This window comes from Populus alba, chromosome 16, assembly GCF_005239225.2.
Source record: "Populus alba chromosome 16, ASM523922v2, whole genome shotgun sequence".
NCBI classification, from domain to species: Eukaryota; Viridiplantae; Streptophyta; class Magnoliopsida; order Malpighiales; family Salicaceae; genus Populus; species Populus alba.
This window is the reverse complement of record NC_133299.1, coordinates 1,058,008-1,078,181: the sequence shown is the minus strand read 5'-3', so window position 1 is coordinate 1,078,181 and position 20,174 is coordinate 1,058,008. Positions and strand designations below refer to the sequence as shown.

At 34.6% G+C, this 20,174-nt stretch overlaps 2 protein-coding genes and 3 long non-coding RNA genes across 5 annotated transcripts; 1 reads left to right on the top strand and 4 right to left on the bottom strand.

Moving 5' to 3' along the window:
• Positions 1–75: 75 nt before the first annotated feature.
• Positions 76–3,059, bottom strand: LOC140954679 (uncharacterized). The gene is made up of 2 exons (XR_012168141.1): positions 2,799–3,059; positions 76–2,423 (listed from the first exon to the last, which is right to left on the bottom strand). It is a non-coding gene; the product is annotated as an uncharacterized lncRNA (long non-coding RNA).
• Positions 3,060–4,472: 1,413 nt separating this feature from the next.
• Positions 4,473–6,726, bottom strand: LOC118030916 (F-box protein CPR1). The gene is made up of 2 exons (XM_035035189.2): positions 5,410–6,726; positions 4,473–4,988 (listed from the first exon to the last, which is right to left on the bottom strand). The coding sequence occupies exons 1-2, from the start codon at positions 6,609–6,611 to the stop codon at positions 4,949–4,951; spliced, it is 1,242 nt and encodes a 413-aa protein (XP_034891080.1). The 5' UTR covers positions 6,612–6,726; the 3' UTR covers positions 4,473–4,948.
• Positions 6,727–7,923: 1,197 nt separating this feature from the next.
• LOC118030944 (uncharacterized) lies at positions 7,924–10,500 on the bottom strand. Its single transcript, XR_004684415.2, has 3 exons — positions 10,289–10,500; positions 9,753–9,891; positions 7,924–9,273 (listed from the first exon to the last, which is right to left on the bottom strand). It is a non-coding gene; the product is annotated as an uncharacterized lncRNA (long non-coding RNA).
• A 2,442-nt stretch (positions 10,501–12,942) lies between these two features.
• On the bottom strand, positions 12,943–14,991 carry LOC118030917 (uncharacterized). Its single transcript, XM_035035190.1, has one exon. It carries the CDS (start codon positions 14,989–14,991, stop codon positions 12,943–12,945), a length of 2,049 nt encoding a protein of 682 aa, XP_034891081.1.
• Positions 14,992–18,504: 3,513 nt separating this feature from the next.
• On the top strand, positions 18,505–19,718 carry LOC140954681 (uncharacterized). Its single transcript, XR_012168147.1, has 4 exons — positions 18,505–18,578; positions 18,681–18,752; positions 19,300–19,371; positions 19,468–19,718. It is a non-coding gene; the product is annotated as an uncharacterized lncRNA (long non-coding RNA).
• The last annotated feature ends 456 nt before the right edge of the window (positions 19,719–20,174 follow it).

The following is a 20,174-nucleotide window of genomic DNA, read 5'->3' as shown; positions in this document are numbered from 1 at the left end:
TTTAATTTATTTATAAACAAAAAATACTTTGAAACACCACCATAATTACAATTCTAAAGAGGCACACACAGCAGCTCTAGTAACAGTCCCCAGCCTCTACCGGGACTTGAACTTGCATGATATAAATAACATAATTAAGGGTTTTCACAAAACTAAGGAAAACAAAAACATCACAAGTACCTAACATCAATGGAGGTAATTAAGGGACAGTCTTTTCCTTTTATCCCCTGTTCTTACATTCTTGAAGGGTCTTGACATTTATTTGGGAGAGTTGGAGAGACTCCGTTTCTGGTTTTGTTAATGTATGTGCCTTCAGCGAGTCACTGACCTGGCACTGAGAATCAACGGTAACAGGCAGAATTGCTGCATGCGGATTTCCATGCCCTTCACATGGACAAAAATATAAATACTACAATTCCTTCCTTATCCAACAAGAAATCCAGGCAACTTCGTCTCTTCCTTTTTACCTTGTTTCTCTTCTTGATTTTCTTTTTATCACATTCTTGATGCGTTTTGTCTTTAATTTGGGAGAGACTAGGCTTCCAACAAATGTATAGGCATCAAATAGCCGTTGATAACAAGGAATTTCTGCATCTTCATATGTTCTAGTCTTTAGATCATACCAATAAACTTTCTTGAATATGTATGCACTTCTAGGAGAAACTTGTGATCACAATCCTTTGAATATGCTGAAGGAGCCAGATGCGTAAAAGTGAAGTAGAATGGTCAGGTGACAACAATTTAGCCCATGAATTGTTGATTCCATTTTCTTTCGTCATCTACATGTCCACGCTACTATGGACATGCATAGAAACTAAGCAAAGGCAATGTCCTAGGACACCCAAATTCCGGTAGGAATCAGCAGATCCTCCTAAGCCAGGGAGAGGCCTTGTGCAAAACTCTTCTCTTTGAATATCAAATGCAGCAATATTTGATTCATCCCCTCGTGTTAACGACCATTGAAAAGCATGTGAAGTAGTACATACTGTTGCCTATTCCAGAATCCCTTTTTGTTGATAATATAGTGAAGATAGCTAGGCACAACAATTGCCGCCCATGATATATAAACCTTAACTTGAGGGATATGAGTACCAGTCTACCAGACCATCCCTTATAAGATCCTTCTGAGAAATCATCAAAACCTTGTAGTCATCTTGAAGTCAATCATGTCTGAACACATATTCAACTTCAACACAGTGATCATTCTGAAGCCCTGCAAATTCAATAGGTGCTTTTCGTAGGATATGAGATTTGTTGGTTAATGGGTTCCACAACCACAATGCAATCATGGGTAAGATATGGTCTTTGGTGGAGTGTGGATTCTTTGATAGCTCCATACAAAGCAAACCGTTGCAAAAACCTAATATTGTGCTAAACTTTATATATAGAATTTTTTCTTTCTCCTTACCAACTAAGGAATCAAATAGCTGAACTAAGAGAAGGAAATAAAGAAACACTTGTAAGAAAAATAGCCAAGAGTCTCTAGAGGTTTAAAAGACAGAAAAGAAAAAAGACAACTAGTATACAGAAAAATTGACGACAGTAGCAAGCAAAATTGTAAATAGCCAAGGCAGCACCGCAGCAGACACTTGAGATCTATGAGCAAGCCTTAGTTGAGAAATTAACAATCTTCCTGATTTCATATAATTGAGCCTTAGATAAGCCTATAACATTTGGATATTTCACCAGCAGATAGGTAGAGACAAACACTGACGATCAAACCAATACTCCAAGCCAACCTTTTGTGAATCCAAATCAAAAAACAATCTTGAATGCAGCAACAGATCAATGAACCATCCTTGCAACATAATATATATTTCTTGTATGTATACATTTCGTATGTGATATAAAACTAAAATCTTTCACAATGATGAATCGATATAGCCAACAAGAAGTAGATAAAATCAAATTCTATTTGATTCCATCAAATGTCTTGAAGCTAAAATGCAGGTGTTTGCTGTCATCTCTGCAAAAAATCTTAATCCTGAACCTATAACTTCTTTCCATAGACAAGAACTTAGAGAAAAACACTTTGGCCTCCGGTAGCAACGAAGAAGAAGGAAAATCTTGGCTATTTCTTCTCTTCATCTCTTCTCATTGTCTGTCTTGTTCTCCAATTCCTGATCCGTATTGCCACTAATTTGGCTGCCATGATTGACTGGGGAAACAAGGCTTCTGTTGAATGTATATGCACGATATTTGTATGGAGCGCCCGGAAATGTAACAGCTTCAATTATTTTCATCCATAGAAACCTACTTTTGCTTTGTGCTAAGAGACCTTTCCTACTCATCTTCACTAAGGCATATCACCAATCCTCCTCCACGATTGCCTTAACCTCAGACTCAAAACTCCTCTTCCCCCACCTCCAAACTGCGCTATCCTAAAAACCTTATAATCATCCCTCACACAATCATAGCCAAATCTAATCACATACACACTACAAGATTTAGTCCCAAAATACCTTTTCAGATCAATAGGAAAAAAGGCACCACACAATACTTTCTAATTGATGGGTACCACACAGCAATATCATCAACAACATTAGAAACACAAAGCAACCCATTAACAGAACCTAAAACTTTGATCCCATGATTATAACACATCAAAGGATGATTCAACTCTTTTAAAGTAAAACAACCACTTGAAACTAAATTTTGATCAAAACCCATGTAGTGAACATGTGAAGTAGTTATAATGATGATGTAAAGATTGGAACTTGTGTCCATAGAGTGCTTTAAATGCAATTTTAATGAAGTTTGGACCATCAATTAAAGCACACCATGGTTTAGATACAGACCTGAAACAAGGAAGTTTCTGTGCTTGTAATCTGCAGAGGATTTCTGCAATCATTTCAAGAGGGAGACTTGACTTGCTGAGGCTGAGAAAGTCGCTGTTTTTTAAGGCCTTTGTGCCCAGTAAGAAAGAAAGTGTGAGCTTCAAGGGTAGTTATTAACGGTAACTTGGACAGTGAAGGGCAGCTTTGTCACTTTGATTTTTGTTAAATGAAGTGTATTTTTCGGTATCTAATGTTTCAGTACTATTACATTTTAGTCCTGTTCTTAAGGAAATGATTCCTGCTCTTTCCAATAATAATAATAGAAACATTCGACACAATCACCAAGTATTTATCATTTAACACAGTCAATTTCCCTTTGAGCCAATGAAGGTATAATATTTAAAATATTATTTGATATTACGATTTAATTATATTTTTAAAAGTTTTTGAATTTTAAATTAATATTTTTTGAAAACTCAGTAAAAAACCCGATTTTGATTTTTATTCAAACCGATAAAAACAGCATTTGATTTTGATTTTTTTAAAGATAAACATGAATTAATATCGTGATGTGAGTGGTCTTGTATTGATAACTACGAACAACGCCCATGTTATTTAGCCTAAGTGGATTTTTTACATCCACAAATGCTCAAAGTTCAAACATAAGGCGTGACCCAAGGTGCCAGCAAACATGAGGCTTTTTTTTTCTTAATTCAAGGAGGGGACACAACCCCTTAATAATGACACATGTCAATTTGTTACTGGTAGTTAACCTTAAGCCTTTAGATTAACGACAAGTTGATTGATCCACTTGCAAGATGTCCGATAAGGAAGCAGCAACCATCACAAATGGCCCATGATATTACTTTGGAAGCATGTTCTTGACACTTTGCTTAAAGCAGCCGCCTGTAAGCTTTGTAGCTAGGCAAAGAAATCGCTTTCCACATTTGGCATCATTGAGGAAATGGGGGCTTGCCCTAGATAGCAAAAAAGGGCTGCAGCGGGTCTGATGAGGACGCAGAGTATTTGTATAAAGAGAGAACCATTCCCTATGGAATGAAATGCTCCTGAAGAAATCTGCAGCATTCGCCTAAAAGAGCTTGCATTTTGTTCAAACAAGCAATCATTTCATGAATCTTGAACTATTGGGGTTGCCAATTGACATTGTTCAAGTTTGGATTGTCCTTGCATTGATGCTCGAAGAACTGTACACTAAAACCATCTAAGCACATCGCATTAGACAGCTTGAGATGGAAGTAACCAAGTTCAATTATAGGACAAAACCAGATGTTTCCCAGAAAGTTCATGATTCCATTTCCACATCACAAGAACAGAATGGTTGCTTCACAGTCAGGCCAATGGATTTGGATCTAATGGTCCTAGTGAGTCCTTTGATATCTTGCTCAAATCCAATAGCCCTAAATTACTTCCCCCAAAATGAATCTACACGGCAAAGTACATGTGAATTGTTATTTCCTCAGCAAGTCTCCTGTGAAATGTTCCTCTGATATCCAGTAATCTACCAGAACTTGTGAACTTTATAAAGTAGCACGGTCAAAGTATTTTTTATTTTTTAAAAATTATTTTTAACATTAATACATCAAAAATAATAAAAAAAACACCAAAATAATATTAATTTAAAACAAAAAAATAAAAATAATTTAATTTTTTTAAAAATACTTTTAAAACACAAAATTGTAGGCTAATAAGTCATTTTATCATTTATGAAAAGTTTCCTACAACTTCAAAAAGTACATAGACTAACTTCTCTGTCTTGAAGCACTATACATGAGTTCCAGAGTTTTTCTTGCACCGGTAAGGCATAAAGTATCTGATTTTTCATATCAGAATGTCCTAAAACCAAATCTAACATTGTATAGTACTTTCAGCATAAGGCACCGTATACACTGCTTGGAGCCTTCTTCTCCACATTTTCTGTCTTCAAACTGGCATGTGTAGTCTTCAGTATCAACCCTGGTTCAAACAGAAAAGAAAAAAGAGGAGCAAGAACATCTGGCGAAATGGAAACATGAAAACTTAAATCTAATTGCCTTGATCTTTACATTGCTTAAACCAGACAGCAGAATGAAAGCATTAGTTCAATGTGCCAAGCTAAAAAGCTCCCCTTCTTCCATTTCGCCTTTGTGCGGTATCCTCTTTCTCTGGTGGTCCTACAACTTCAGCTTGAACCCCACAGACAGGAAATTATCCCTGAGAGACACAACTTACATAAGATACTAAATCAAAATAAACAAATGACCACATCAAACCTTTGACGGAACAATATAAAATACGAATTTAAATTCACACAAACTTGGATAAAAATTATTGCTAGAGAGCCAATCAAAAACTGTTTTAATGGCTTGTCACCCAAATTGAAAATGTGAACTGACTTTTCATCACTTGCTACTCAAATAAACATAACCTGGAAAAATTATTTAACTTGTAAAGAGAGAATGCAACACCATCCATGAGTCCACGACCATGACTACAAAGTTAATTTTTTGTGAAACAAAATTAAAAACTTAACAGACTACCTATGAACATTACTTGGATTTCTATTTTATTGATGACGATAGTATTAAATGGCTTCAAAAGAATCAAACACATAAAAAAATTCACACTATCTTACCTCTTCTTCCTATCTGCCTTCCTCTTCTCCTCTTCCTCATCTATCTCTTGCTGCTTCTTCCAGCCGTTTCGATCACCATCATTGATCCTTACAAGGCTTTCCACATACATTTCAGAACCATATGAATTCGGTCCACCACGGATCTTTACAACCTTAGCATGCTTATTTTTCCAATCATACCACACAAGCTTTTCATCATTCACTTCCAACAACACCTTACCACCATCCTTAGAATAAATCAAAGGTCTCAAAAACATAAAAGCACCAATCCACTTAATCCCTTGAACAGAAAACATCTTGCACCAAGATTCCTTCATGCCATACTCCCTCATGACCCAAACATCAACACAAACATGCTCATAATTACACATTACACACAAATTCCCTTCCAAAACCCCAATATCAACCTGAAAGCTCATACCTTTGCTCTCATAATTGGGTTGCGGTAATTCGAAAAACTTATCGTTCCTAATATCAAACCCAAGAACACAATCTCTAATACCAAGTTGACGCCTTTGAGGGATAATCCAATGCAAAGCATGACCAGCAAAAACACCATACCCTCTCCTGTGCAAAACATGAAAAAATTGCTTGCTTAATAACTTGAGACAAATTGGCAAATCTTCAATTTTCTTCCACTTATCATTCTTCAAACTATAAACCCTAACTTCATATTCACAACCCAAACCACCACCACCATCGCCATCAACGCCATCTTCCCTAACGAATTGTGCCATCCTCACCACTTTATAATCATCACCAACAGAATCATAACCAAACCCATAATATACATATCCCGTAATCAAATCTCTTCTGGGAGGCTTAATTTCTACCACGAAACATTTCTTCCACTCCCTCGTAGACAAATTATACACCGCGAGATTCCTCTCCGAATGTCTCAAAAACACCAACCCGTTAACCGAACCAATCACCTCCGTGCCCCCAGCTGCGTAAAGGGGGTGGTGCTTAACCTCCACAGCGTCTGACAGGGTGTCAAAATCGACAGTGAAAAGATCCCATTCCTTGAGGATGACACTGTGATTCGATTTGGCGGTGACGGAATGGTATAGATGGAGCTTGATGAAATCTGGGCCGTCGATTAAGGAGCAAATCGGCTTTGATAGAGATCTGAACCGGAGGAGAGATTTGACGGGAAGTTGTTGGAAAATATCGGTTATGATTTCGTGTGGGATTTTCGACATTTTCTTAAGGGTTTTTTGAGGTTGGGGAGAAAGAAATTGTTGCCGCGGCGGAGATGTTTGTTGGGCTTCCGCTATCTAGAGGAGATGAGAGAGTGGACAGCTGGAAGGTAAGCAATCACACGTGACAACGTCTTGACGTGTGGCCATACCAAATCTGTTGTGCTATGGGGCCCCCATAAAAAAAGGGGCTACATGTATCGTTGCAGAGAAGCTCTGAACTATTATCGATTTATATATTTTTTTTTTATTTTAATTGTTTTTTAAATTTTAATACTTAAATTATTACATGTTTTTTTTTTTTAAGTTATGTTAATAAATATGTTCGAAAGTGACTGAAAATAACGTGTATAATAAAAAAAAGTGAAAATAATCGATAAATAAAATATTAAATAATATAAAAACCAAATGTTTATATAAAGGAATAAATAATTGGAATAAGAATCCTAAACAAGAATAATAGAAAAATAAAACTAATTTTAGCTTGTATATGATTTGATTTTCATTTATTATTGGATTGTGGGATTCATGAGAAGTCGGATTTTATTCTATGATTTCCTTCATTTGATTTTAACATTGTTTAATGTATAATTTTTCATTTATTGATTATTTTTAATATTGTGCATGTGATTTTCATATATTCTTAACATATTTATTACTGGAATCTAAAAAAATGATGTAAATATAAACATGTAATGGTTCAACTATTAATAAAATAAACTCTTTTGGGGGTGTAAATCGAAATGAGCAATAGTTCAAGGGTTTATTTTGAATTTTTTTTTCTTGTGATTGTCATGTGCTTTTAATGAGTTTATTAATGGAACCTAATAGAATAGAAGGGTTATAAATCAAAATATGCCACAGTTCAACTAACTTTTAAGGAAAAAACAAAATCTTCAAAAAATGTAAATGAAAACGGGAAATAGTTCACATAATCTTGGCAACGTGTCCCGTATGAGCAAAATATAAGGTTGTTCAAAAATAATTATTTACGTGGGGCACTATCTTTTAATTTTGTAGCATAATTGTTTTAATGTAATATTTGTTTAATTATTAATATTTATAAATATTTTTTTAATTTATGAATATTAATGTTAATTGGATTCTATTATTTATGTAGTTTTCAATAATAATATTTACAATGATTTTAGATCTAGGACCGTTGTTTAAGATAATATGATTAAGTTTAAGATGATGAATCAGAAAATATTACATATGATTAATTAGATAATTAATTAATTTGGATCAAGCTTATTGCCAGCACCATTTTTTTTTTTAATTTGTTATGATAATTGTGGTAGAAAAAGCTGTAAAATCAATTGAAAAATATAAAAAATATAAAAATCGGTCAATCATACAATAGCACCCATCCATATAATTTATATAGTTCAGTAATTTAGGCCGACTATATAAAATTACTATGTGAAAATAAAAGACATGAGTAACAATGTGCCAAGAAAGGAGGCTATTAATAAATTCTACACCAACCACCCTCCATCCAATTTTTTCAAAGAAATCCTTGCTTCGAAATGTGCCACGTCACCTCTCTCTGCTAATTATTATAGCTGCTTGAGGACGTTGAACTCACTGGTATCCTCGAACGTTTATGCAAGGCATGATTGATGAAGATCAATTCTTTTAAATCATCATCCACACCCTCCCTGCCATGAACGTTCCAATTTTCCAGGCAAATGCTTGCTAAGAACCTAGAATTAGGTCATGTTGAGCCATAGATCCTGACTATCTTCTGTGATTCTTAAAAAAACCATTGGTTCCATCAAGAAAATTACCCGCTATCTGACCACGTCCGACCAAAAAAACACGATGATAGATTAACTCTCAGGCAAGACAGCTCCGAGCAGCAACAAGTAATTAAGATAGCATCGAATCGCTATTAGAATAGACGTTCTTCTTTGTGGTTATTGTTGAGAAGGCAACTAATGCAGAAACAGAGGATAAGAAGGTGATAGAATATGGAGGATGATGCGTGGAAAAGAAACCTTTCTCGCCTTAGAATAGTGCAGATCATACATAATTATTCCCACCTGGACTTCTATCAACTCCAGCCTTCTTAATCTGGTATTCTTTTTGGAAATCAAATCGTAGGTTATCTTGTGATCATCAATGCCAAGAACTGAATTTGTGAACAGCATCCTGAACAAAAGACGAGCTTCATAGAGATATCTATCCTCATACGCTGTTGTTGAATGCAAATTCGGAAGCGATGTTCTAGAACAGAAGCGTGGCTGGAAGAGTAATTGATTGTCTGTGTAGTGCTCAAAAGTCTGGGAACTTGCTAATTAACCTGAAAGCCGATATCCTTTCTCCATACTTGATTATTCCTGAAATAAAGACGGGAATGGCTACTAGCATGATGGCATTCCTGCTCCGTAACTTGAACAAGACATAAGAAGCCACTTCGACTTGAACTACTAGCTCAAGAAGGTGCCTTCGCTATAATTCGTTGTCTTCCATAGAATAAGCTGTGACAATTCAAGGACCACCAAGCTCAAGAAGCAGGGTTGGAAGCCGAATTATTGGAATCAACTTCGGATTTGCAGAGTTGGCTTGGCTGAGAGCAAGGATACCCAATGATAAAGTTGCCACTGCTGAGGATTGATGATTGTTCAGCTTTTGTAACATGGTTTTAAGTGTTATTTACCCTCTGCAAACATGGACGTTATTAGGATAAAACAAATATATTTTGAGGAGTAATAGAAAGATCTCAAGAGTTTTAGATAGTAAAATAATAACTTTTCCAAGAACACTTCAAAGAACTTGTTTAGTTTAATGTATTTTAGAAACCAAACATGACTAAACAAAAAAGAAAAAAAAACTAAAACCAAGCAGCTAGATCTGTTTTTTATAGACCTTTTGCTCTGCCAAATACTCTGCGACAGATATTTGTCCTTTTTTAATCTTATTAACACATCTGGTTGGAGTTTCAACCGTTATGTTATAAAACACAGGTTTGAAAACGCAACTTTTCAAACCTTTCATTCTTCATATATACTTTGTTCTTCAAGCTTTTAAATGATTTTCATTTTGTTTTCTACTTTGTTGGTATTACAATCTAACCCTAGGATTCAATTTTTCTTAAACCTTAAATTTAACGGCAACCAAGTTTGAGATAAGTATACTAACCAAACAACAGTACCAAGTCAGAATCCGATAGTATTCGAAGAAAGAGATTGCGTAGCTTCAATGCGCGAAGCCCACATCCACTCCATAGTTCCTCAACAGGTTGAGACATTCATGCATGCCCATCTTTGACCACAAGACCCTAAAAAGAAAACATTTTCAAAAATAAATAAATCTGCCAAAATCATTATATATATATAAAACAACTTAAATAAACTAGAGAAATCAAATACGACACAGATGTCGTTTTTTCTCTCTTTTTTCTTTTTTCCTGTTGATAAGCAATATATAGTCATTAGTGTGAAGATGTTTGATAGTTTGTCTTTCTATGCAGTAACATTACCCTTAACCATATGACTTATCAGTAGCCAGTTGTAGGATGTAAGCCCTCGAGTTTTATGCTTTCTTATCATCACCGCAAGATAAAAGACATGGTTCCTCGATGTGCATAGTGTGAAGCAGCCATACACCTTGAGAGATTTAGAGTTCAAAACATGTCAAAAAACAGTTCAGATACAGATACAAACAGAGACACATACTCACAACTTTGCAGCCCAAACGTTTGGTGAATGTCTGCGGGCTCTGCTTCCAGTGAACCAGCTTATGTCGCCTGCCAGTCCTGGTGCCACAAATCTGTGTTTTAGCTCTAGAGATTGTGATTTATTTATGGAGATTGTGCAACTCTATAAACTTGAACATAAAATTCCTACTAGTACCCAAAATGAAGTCAGTCCAACGTTCTTATATACTTGATAGAAGAAACAGGATAAAGTATTGCTCTCATCACAAGCCAAAACTCTAGGAAAGGTGTGTATATAGTGGTTAATGTTTCAAGATAGAATCAACTAACACATATTATCAGAAAAGGAATGAACTAACACAAAAGAAATAGAAATGTTTTTTTATTAAAAAGATATATGAAATAAATTTATCTCTAAAACAGTTTTGAAGTGGATTTCTATAATTTTAAAATTAAAAAAAATACAGGAAAACATATTCCCTCTCTCCATTATCTCTGTTTGTCCAGAGATAGTTTCCCAACGTTATCTAAGCAGATCTTAGAGGTTATTGCAACAGCAAAATATATAGAATAAATTACTTTCTGTATTCACAAGTTACAACTTTAAGAAAAGCCTTCGACATGAGCAAAAATAGAAAGAACATAGTGTTGGGAAAACAGAGGTTTTTCCTTGGATTGATTAAAGTATACAGTTCTCAAATTCTTTGCTTTAATTCCTATCAGACTAAGAAAACAAAGACTGTTTCAAAAGAGATACATAGCATGATTCACAACATTCGGATGCGTTACAAACAAGTCGTTTAGGATATTTATTCTTAAAATATTTCTCAGGTTAACTTTCTTGTTCTTTATTCGAAGATTAATTTTCAAGTTCTCTACCTTAAGTCTCATCAGCGCTAACAAATATTCCAAAGTTTCTTAGACAAGAGCATCAATGGCCCTCCTTGGAAACTAAAGTAAAATTATTCCTCGAGCAATTAGATTGAATGAAGAAGAATCTTGTAGTTTTTTTTTTTTTTTTTTTTTTTTAATTTTGATTTCAATAGATTTTTTTATTACTTTATGTAAAAGCATCCCCCAATTTGATAGCAAGGATTCTTAGACACAAATAAGTTGATGTGGTGCTTAAAATTGAAATTAAGAAATAAAATTACAAATTCCTCCCCCAATTTTTTATGGGATTTCAAAAATTCTGAGTAATTTGACCCTAAAACATGATTATCGATCTGACTCAACGCTCGATATCACGTAATATCACTTAAAGCTGTCCCCCATCGAGAATATATAAATATATGTTACCAGATTGCGAAGTGTTTCGAGCTCTTATACCTCAAAACTGTGCTTTTTTTTTTTTTAAGAGAATTTGCGACGCTATAAACTTGATAATGTAGCATATAAATATAATAAATTGTTTATTCTCATCACAATTCAAACCTTTATAAAGAGATCTTTGCAAGAAAAAATATAGAATAAATTACTTTCTCTATTCACAAGCAAAACTTTATGAAAAGTTTATGCCATGGATAAGAAAATTAATCAAATTAACCATTTTTTTGGGACTTTAGTAATTTTTATCATGGAGTTAATACTAGTTATCGCGTTCACAAGCAAGAATAATTTAAAGTTAATTTTTAATGTAAAGGAAGATAGCATCAACATTCCTCCTTAAGTGCTTTTTTTTATATCATAAAATCTATTAATAACATGATTTTTGGACTAAAAACACCTAAATTTCATCTTGTAATAACATAAAAATATATTGGAAACCATAGTAACCTCCTTCTCAACCTTAAAATAGCCTTTAATAAGTCTAAAAAAAATCAAATAAAAAAACTTAATAAACCCTGATATAAAAGATGAATCTATTAACAAAAAAATAGGCATTTTTTGTGCTGAAGAGTGGTTGGCCAAAATGAATCCTTTTTTTCTATCTCCCTTCTCCAGTGACTTATTCTCTCTTCTTTCAGCATTTGGTGATTGATACACGAGAGAATTAATGGAGTTTTAGGACGAAAAGTAAAATCCTTTAATTATTTTAACATGAGTTGTTTTAGAAATATTGCTGGTTCCACAAATATTAAATAGACTTGGACGCTAGCCCAAATTCACCTCGCTAGACAGAGGCTGGAAGCATTTGGGCTCAAGTCTAGGCCCATCTCCCCTTATTTCTTCCATATTATTATTTATAAATTTTTTAATAATTTAATTTGTTGAATTTCTTTTCTGTGCTTTTTTTATTTAAATGATAAATACAATAAAATATATCATCCTTCTTTTTGCGTGTACCTTTATGTTTTTTATTTTGTTATTTCATTCAAGATTTTATACATGATATATTTTATTTATTTATTTATTTGTAAACTTAGTTAATGTCACCTTTCCATTATTGAAATTTTGTGGAAATATCCATTTAATAAAATTATAATTTTAAAAAATCATTCTAGTTCAATATATATAATTTCAAACCTCAAACACTAACTTTTTTTCTTCAAGTGAGTGCTAAGCCTGATGCAGGCAACAGGGCAGCAATTTTATTTAAAAAAAAATTACAAAATTTCACACAAGAAAATCCCACACCAAACTACAATACTAATGATGAAATGAAATAAAGACAATATTTCAAACATAGAAAAAGAGCAACCAACTGAAAATTTATAGTAGCAAGACTTAAAACTATGGATGTTGAGCTTCCCTGGAACTGGTGCTTGCACGTGGCAGACACTGCTCGCTTAAACCCAAATGGGCCATGAGAAGGCACACACGAGTGAGGAGCTCCCCGCCACGTGTAAGTGCTTGAGCATGCTCTTTCCATCCACAATTAGATGCTGCATAAGTCAACATCTCCACCCATATTTGACTTATCATCCTCCACTTTTTTTCGTTGGTCCAATTATTCTCCAGAGATTGTAATTCCTTGGCGAGCTTGAATGCATCATTTAGCATTGACACGTCGCCTCTTTTTTTGTCGATTTCCTTCATAAGCTCTTCAGAACCCCAATGAGTAGGTGTTATTATTTTCGATCTCCAACACCACGAGGATTCGGTGAGTTGAATGCCGGTTTGCTTGTACCTTGCCTGACCAATCCCTTTAGGCAGCATATTTGGACGTTCACTTAGAAGATACAACATGTAATTAGATAAGGATCTGCTCCTTTTGCAAAGTTGATTATCTGCATCAACTTTGTTATTGCGAATATCATCATGATAGCAAATATCAGTGGCAATGTGCCATAAAAGGAGGCTCCCATGAAAGTCTATTTCAACCACAGCCCAACGAAATTCTTCAAGGCATCCCATGCTTTTCAGTACCTGATCACCTCTTTCAGCCAATATCTCCTTCAAATCATTCATGCCAGGATCAGGTTGAGGCATCTCATGACTATATCTCGAACGTTTGTCTTTGAGGTATTTCCAAATTAATTCTTTTAATTCGTCACTGATAACCTCCCAACTTTGAATGTTATACATGCCTATCAACTTCAGAAAACAAACTTTGGGTGTTGGTTTACATGCCAACGAATTTTTGACCATCTTCCTCAAAGCTCCGTTCTTGGTTATTTCAGCATCTGTTAAGTCGTGTTGTGCCATGTATCTTTCCCACCTTTTGTTGTTGTCAGAATAGATAGCTCGATAGACAGCATTGGCCCAAGGCTTGTTTAGCAAGCTAAGCCGAAACATAGCCCATTCAGATAAGAGAAGCATTATGAATCCATATATCTCAAGAACCACTCCTCCTCCCAGCAAGATGTATGATATAATTACCTCGGTTTCTGTATAGGCACACTTGTTCGCGACCATCAACGAGAAGGCGACCAATGCAGAAGCAGAAGACAGGAAACTGGTGGAGCGAAGAATAGTACGCTTTGAACAAACACTTGTCAGCTTTGTAAAAAGCACATCGTACATAAATCCCAACTCGACTTCTATCACTTTGAAGGCTTCTGTGGCATCCTTGCTTCTCAGGATACGATAGCTTGCCATATGGCTAGAATGGCTAAGCGCGAGATCTGCATAAAATATCTTGAACATTCGGAACAAAAAATGTGCTTCATGGAGATACACAGCCTCAGGTATTATGTTGTTAAATTCTAAACCTTTATTCAAGTCTTCCTCAGACATGTCAACGAAGACAGGAGATGTAAATTTCTTGCCAAATTCGCTCTGGAAAGTATCCACTTCTTCACTTTGGATGTCCCTAAACTTCTTGGAGCTTGCTAGCCAGAGAACCAAAACCCTGTCTCCATACTTGGTAATTCCAGCAACAAAGATGGGAATGGCTATATATAAGAGTGGATCCTTACCCCATGATTTGAACAGGGAATAAAAAGTTGTAAAAGCTTGAATTGTTAGCTGGAGAAGATGCCTTGACCACAATTCGTTGTCTTCCAGTGCATAAGCAGTAATAGTGTCAGGGCCACCAAGGTGTAGAAGGAGAATTGGTGCCCAAAATGCTGGAATAATGTTTGGAGTTGGATTGATGCGATTTGTTCCCAAACCTCCTTGGCTACGGGAAACACTACTTGATGCATAAGTTGTCACCCCATCCGCGGACAAGTATGCTATCCAGACAAGGCCTCCAAGCACGATTCCAGTGTGGTACTTCCGCCGATTTCCAATGATGATGAGCAAGATTTGGAGAAAGAGACTTAACAAAATCAGTGAGTGAATCTCCCATTCATTCCACAATTCTTGAGCACGTTTGGACAAGTTGTTGATATCCATCCCGTTTCCTTTTGTTCTCCTTCAACACAAGGTGCTACGTAAATTAAAATTTCCAGTAATGAAATCAGCTTTAGTTAAGATTCCAACCAAGCCAGAAACAATATTCAAGTAACGCAACAATGAACCGAGTACTAGCTAGTACTAATCACAGAAACAGTCACAAACTATTTGAATAACAAGATCATTACATTACTGCAAATTATGGAGCTTAACTAATTGACCATTTTCAGCTTCTTGCATGCATAGTGGATTTTGGTTGCTTCAGCTAATACAAAAATCACTAAATTAAAAGCATAAATATCATTGAAATTGATTTGTGCTTAGAGCTACTCTAATTAAATTAATTACACCCTAAAACTCATGTTAATTGGATGGAAAAAAAAAATAACAATCTACAAACACATGTATAACATATGCAGTTCATGAGTTTTCAGGCCAACTCACTTCTACAATAGCGAAAACAATACCTGGAGATTTTATGTGGGAGGGCAATGATGGGGACTGTGCTGCTTAGTTATAATTTTTCCGTCGATCGACTTGAGTTGGTTTTAGAAGTGCTGGTTCAACAAATACTTAAAAAGTACAAAGTTTTGATATATTCCTGTAGAACGATGATTACTTAAAAGGTACAAAAGAGAGGAAATGTTCTTCTTCCAGAATAGCTACCTTTCCCTTGTCGGAAGGTAAAATTTTATTCTTCAGGCATCTACTTAGCCCGTGATTTTCATGGAAACACTTCCTGTTTTTGAAGAACATTATTTGTACGTACATAAATATAATAAGTGAAGAAGTTTATGGTGGAAGCTTTGAGAGAAAAAGAAGTTTCAATGGTACTAGGCAATGGATGATTTGTATCCCTAAGTGATATTGTTCGGATAGTGGATTGTAGCTGCACTTTTTATTTGCTCTGTTAGTCTCACGTTTCTTTCTGCTAGCATTTGGAAAAGAAGTAGAGATGTTGGAGATAGGTGCGTGCCAGAAATGGAATATATTTGTTTTGGTTACCAGAGAAAGACAAAATTCTCGAGAAAGAAATTTTGTGTTTTTCTATACTTTTAATATGATCGAGGATTGACGTACGGAGGTGAGGATATACGATATTATGAAATTTTGTTCTTATAAATTAAATTTTCAAAACTACAAGTTATGTCCTTTACTTGTTAATTTTGTATGCATCATTCATGACCATTACCATTGGATTTGATTTAACAAAAATAGTAAAAAGTATGAAATTCATAATCATAAAAAAATAAAAAAAGAGAGAAGTATTACCAAATAATTTAAGATTACGATGATTATCTAAAAATATCATGAGATTATTGTTGTGATGTGTACAACGTCGCATGATTGTTTTCTGAAATTGTAGGAGGATTTTAAGTTTAATCATAAGATTATGATTATGAAATTCAGGAATCACCACCGAATATTATTTCAAACATTAGAGTTTTGCGTGTTTTATAATTTCGTTCTAGGTTTCTGATTTATTCAATAAAATTTCTAATTTTTTATCAAACTTCAATATTTTTATTGTAATTAAGCTCTTAATAAATTAGATAAAATCTTAAAATTTTCCAATTAAATCCTTAAAAATATAATTTGGAATTTTATTTCTTAAATTGAATTTTCTTTTTTAATAGAATTTTTATTAATTGAAAATATGCTGTTAAATTTTTAATTTTATATATTTTAATTCTCCTCAACTACTCTTTAATAATTTTCTGGATGTTTTGATGTTTTCTATTCTTTTTTATTTATTAGTATAGCAAATCTAACCATATCCGAAATGAAATGCAATGATAAAAGTCCTCAAGCTCGACAGAAAAACACATGTGAGGCACGCCCTATTGCCCAACACGCATACTACGCCTAGCAGGCAGGACAAAAAGAATATCACTTGGGTCTGGCCTTGGTGAGAACCAATAGCGCGTGAAATGAATAAATAAAAGATATTACTTAAATATTCGTCTCTTTAATCATTTCTAGTGCGCCCTTTTTCCTTGTCTTCGTCTTCTCTCTTTTTTCTGTGTGTTCAAATCAGAGACAATTTAAAGGAACGAAACACGAGTAGTATAGAATCCAAAAGGCATTACTGTATCCACAAGCAATTGTTACTTTGGTAGCTTTCCTAAAGAAGGCTTCCTCTTCAGACGTCACTATCCAATACTTCTCAGTACCAAGTCCCCCTCCTTGACGTAGTGGAATGATTTCTATTGCTCCCTTTTTCCTTGTCTTCGTCTTCTCTCTTTTTTCTGCGTGTTCAAATCAGAGACAATTTAAAGGAACGAAACACGAGTAGTATAGAATCCAAAAGGCATTACTGTATCCACAAGCAATTGTTACTTTGGTAGCTTTCCTATAGAAGGCTTCCTCTTCAGACGTCACTATCCAATACTTCTCAGTACCTTGACGTAGTGGAATGATTTCATTCATTTGATGAAAACTTCTGGACAGAAAATAATAAAAGTAGTTAAAGAGAACAAATTATTATATTCGTCTTGTTGAGAATCTCTTTTTCATAAGGTATGTTTTTATTCATGTGTTTATATAAATATACGCAGTGGCATCCACATACACACAGCACGAAACGCAAACTAGAGGTAGAGTTATGTCGAAACCAATTGGTTCTGAATGGTCAGTAATGCTTATCAGCAGACTTTTTCTCCTTAACTTTCTTCTTCTCTGGCAACTTGGCACTGGGACTCCTACTTTTGATGATCGCATCGACGAAGTCGAAAGCAATGGATCCCTTCCAGATGATGAAGGTACAGATTAATCTCTTTCTTATTCATTAAAAGATGTATCAATGCATGTTTAGTTTAATTACTAATTATCGGTAGAAGGCCATTGATTTTCTCATGAATAAATTGATTACGAAAGGAAAGCTATGCGAATATGTAGATTACGTTTTTTTTGTTTTGTTTTTTGTACACAGACCAATAAATTCTAACCCATCTACGTAGGTATATAATAAGGTAGATTGAGTATTTTTATATTAATATTAGAAGATCCTAGTGGGATTTAATAAGTTTTTTTCCTCTGTTTTTCAAACCCTCTGCAGTCAGTGCTCTTCAACTCCTTTCCAAGAATTTGCTGTCCAAAGACACAACGCAGTTAACCCTCACGCATCCAATTTGTTCTACCGAACCGTCTTCCGAGATCAAGTGCTCCTGCCACAGCAAAAAAAATCAATCGGTTTGTTCGGTCATTGGAATGTATGTACAAAACTTGATAAATTCAAAATCTGATTGTCGTTAACAAAAACAAACAATATAAAAAGGAATGCATGAAACCTGTTTAAAACAATCATTTCTTTGACAGATTCTTGCAAAGCAAAAACTTGGATGGATCTATTGACCCTTCAATAGGTCACTTTGCAAACTTGGTAGTACTGTAAGTATCATAACTCCACATATATTTCTCTTTTCAGTATTGAAACTGCTGTTTTATGTGTTAAAATAAACACCTACAGTTGTTGCCATTGATGAAATTGATGTTTGATCATATTGCCACACCAGTGATCTTTTGAATAATCAGCTTTCTGGTGGGATTCCTTCGACGCTGGGGAATTTACAGCATCTCAAGTATTTGTATGTTAAAGCTTTGATTCCTTGTTCTATATTTATAAATGATGGCATGCATTGGCTATGCTTATTTCTAAACAATGGTACAATGACTGTGCTAAACATTAGGGACCTTTCAAGCAATTCGTTGACCGGTTCTATACCTCCAAACCTGACAAAGTTGCACAGTCTGGAATATCTGTAAGTCTGTCATGATTGCTTCCAATTAACGGTATTGCAATTCCTTAGAACTCATGGTAGATAACCCTTATAATGATGACTGAATTGATACATCACTACATAGCAAGACAAAACAAGCACCCTCCATCCAATTTTTCATATGCCATTAGATGATTCCCATCAAATTTAAAGGAAGAACGAATAATATTAAAGAGATAAACTTAGATGAACAGAATGAAGAATTAATTGTAGCACACGCCACTTGATTGTATGTCTAACGGATTCGACGGTGTGATCTAAAGACAATTAGTTACTTGTAGATTTTCCAAAAATAAAAATTTTATTAACTTTTTTATACAATTCCACAAAATCCGGAATATCTATCAAGATTCGCGGAACAGAGTATATAGCCTCCACATATACTGCATAAAGACCTTTCTACATTACACTTATGCTAATAATTTTGAATTGCTATTTTATTAAAATTTCCATTAACCCCAAAGTTCAATAAAGTATTAACTGAAAGTTCTTATCTTCTGGGATGTGTCTGGTGATATCACCTGAACAGTTATCTATTCAACAATGATCTTGATGGTACCATCCCTCAGAATCTTACGGGTTTACAATCGCTTTGGATTTTGTAAGTCAAAGCTATATACGCAAGATATTTTTTGGTTGTATATATATATAAATATATATATATATTTTTCATTCTGATATATTTGTTGAAAATCAGGGATCTTTCCAACAATCAATTGACCGGGCCAATACCAGACAGCATACGATTCTGTCGAAAGTTGATAAAGATGTAAGTATTTCTTCTTACAGATTAAAACAGTCTTGCATCTATATATGGACAGCTTAATTCTTACCCAAATATCTGTACATCTTCCTGTCACAGCCGTCTTCGCCTCAACTTCCTCAATGGTACTATAAACGAAACTTTGGGGAACCTCTCTTCACTGACGTTGCTGTAAGGGAGTTCACAACCAGTTAATTAGTTTTGGCTTATATATGTGTAAAGAAACTCTCTTTTGTTTTTCTTGCTAGTTTGTTAGCTTTATGGCACTAGCATCAATTAATAATAAGTCCTCGAATAATTACATTACTTGGATATGGTTCTATGTGATCGCATGGAATCATTCGGATTTTTCACTGCTTTTTCATTCTACATGATATTCGTGTCTTGATTGCTCTTATACATTATATATATCATTCTATTTGCAGGGATCTTTATAGTAACAAGTTGTCGGGCATTATTCCAAAAGAATTAGGAAAACTGTCTCTTCTCAGCTCTCTGTAAGAAAAATCTATTCACTGCTTCTTCAAGTCTCTTTTTCAAGAGTACTAGTATAAAATTTTCTACTTATTTGTCTGTTTCTCTTGAGGGAAAAGGATCTTAGATGACAATGATCTTCATGGTGAACTTCCGAAGGAGCTTGG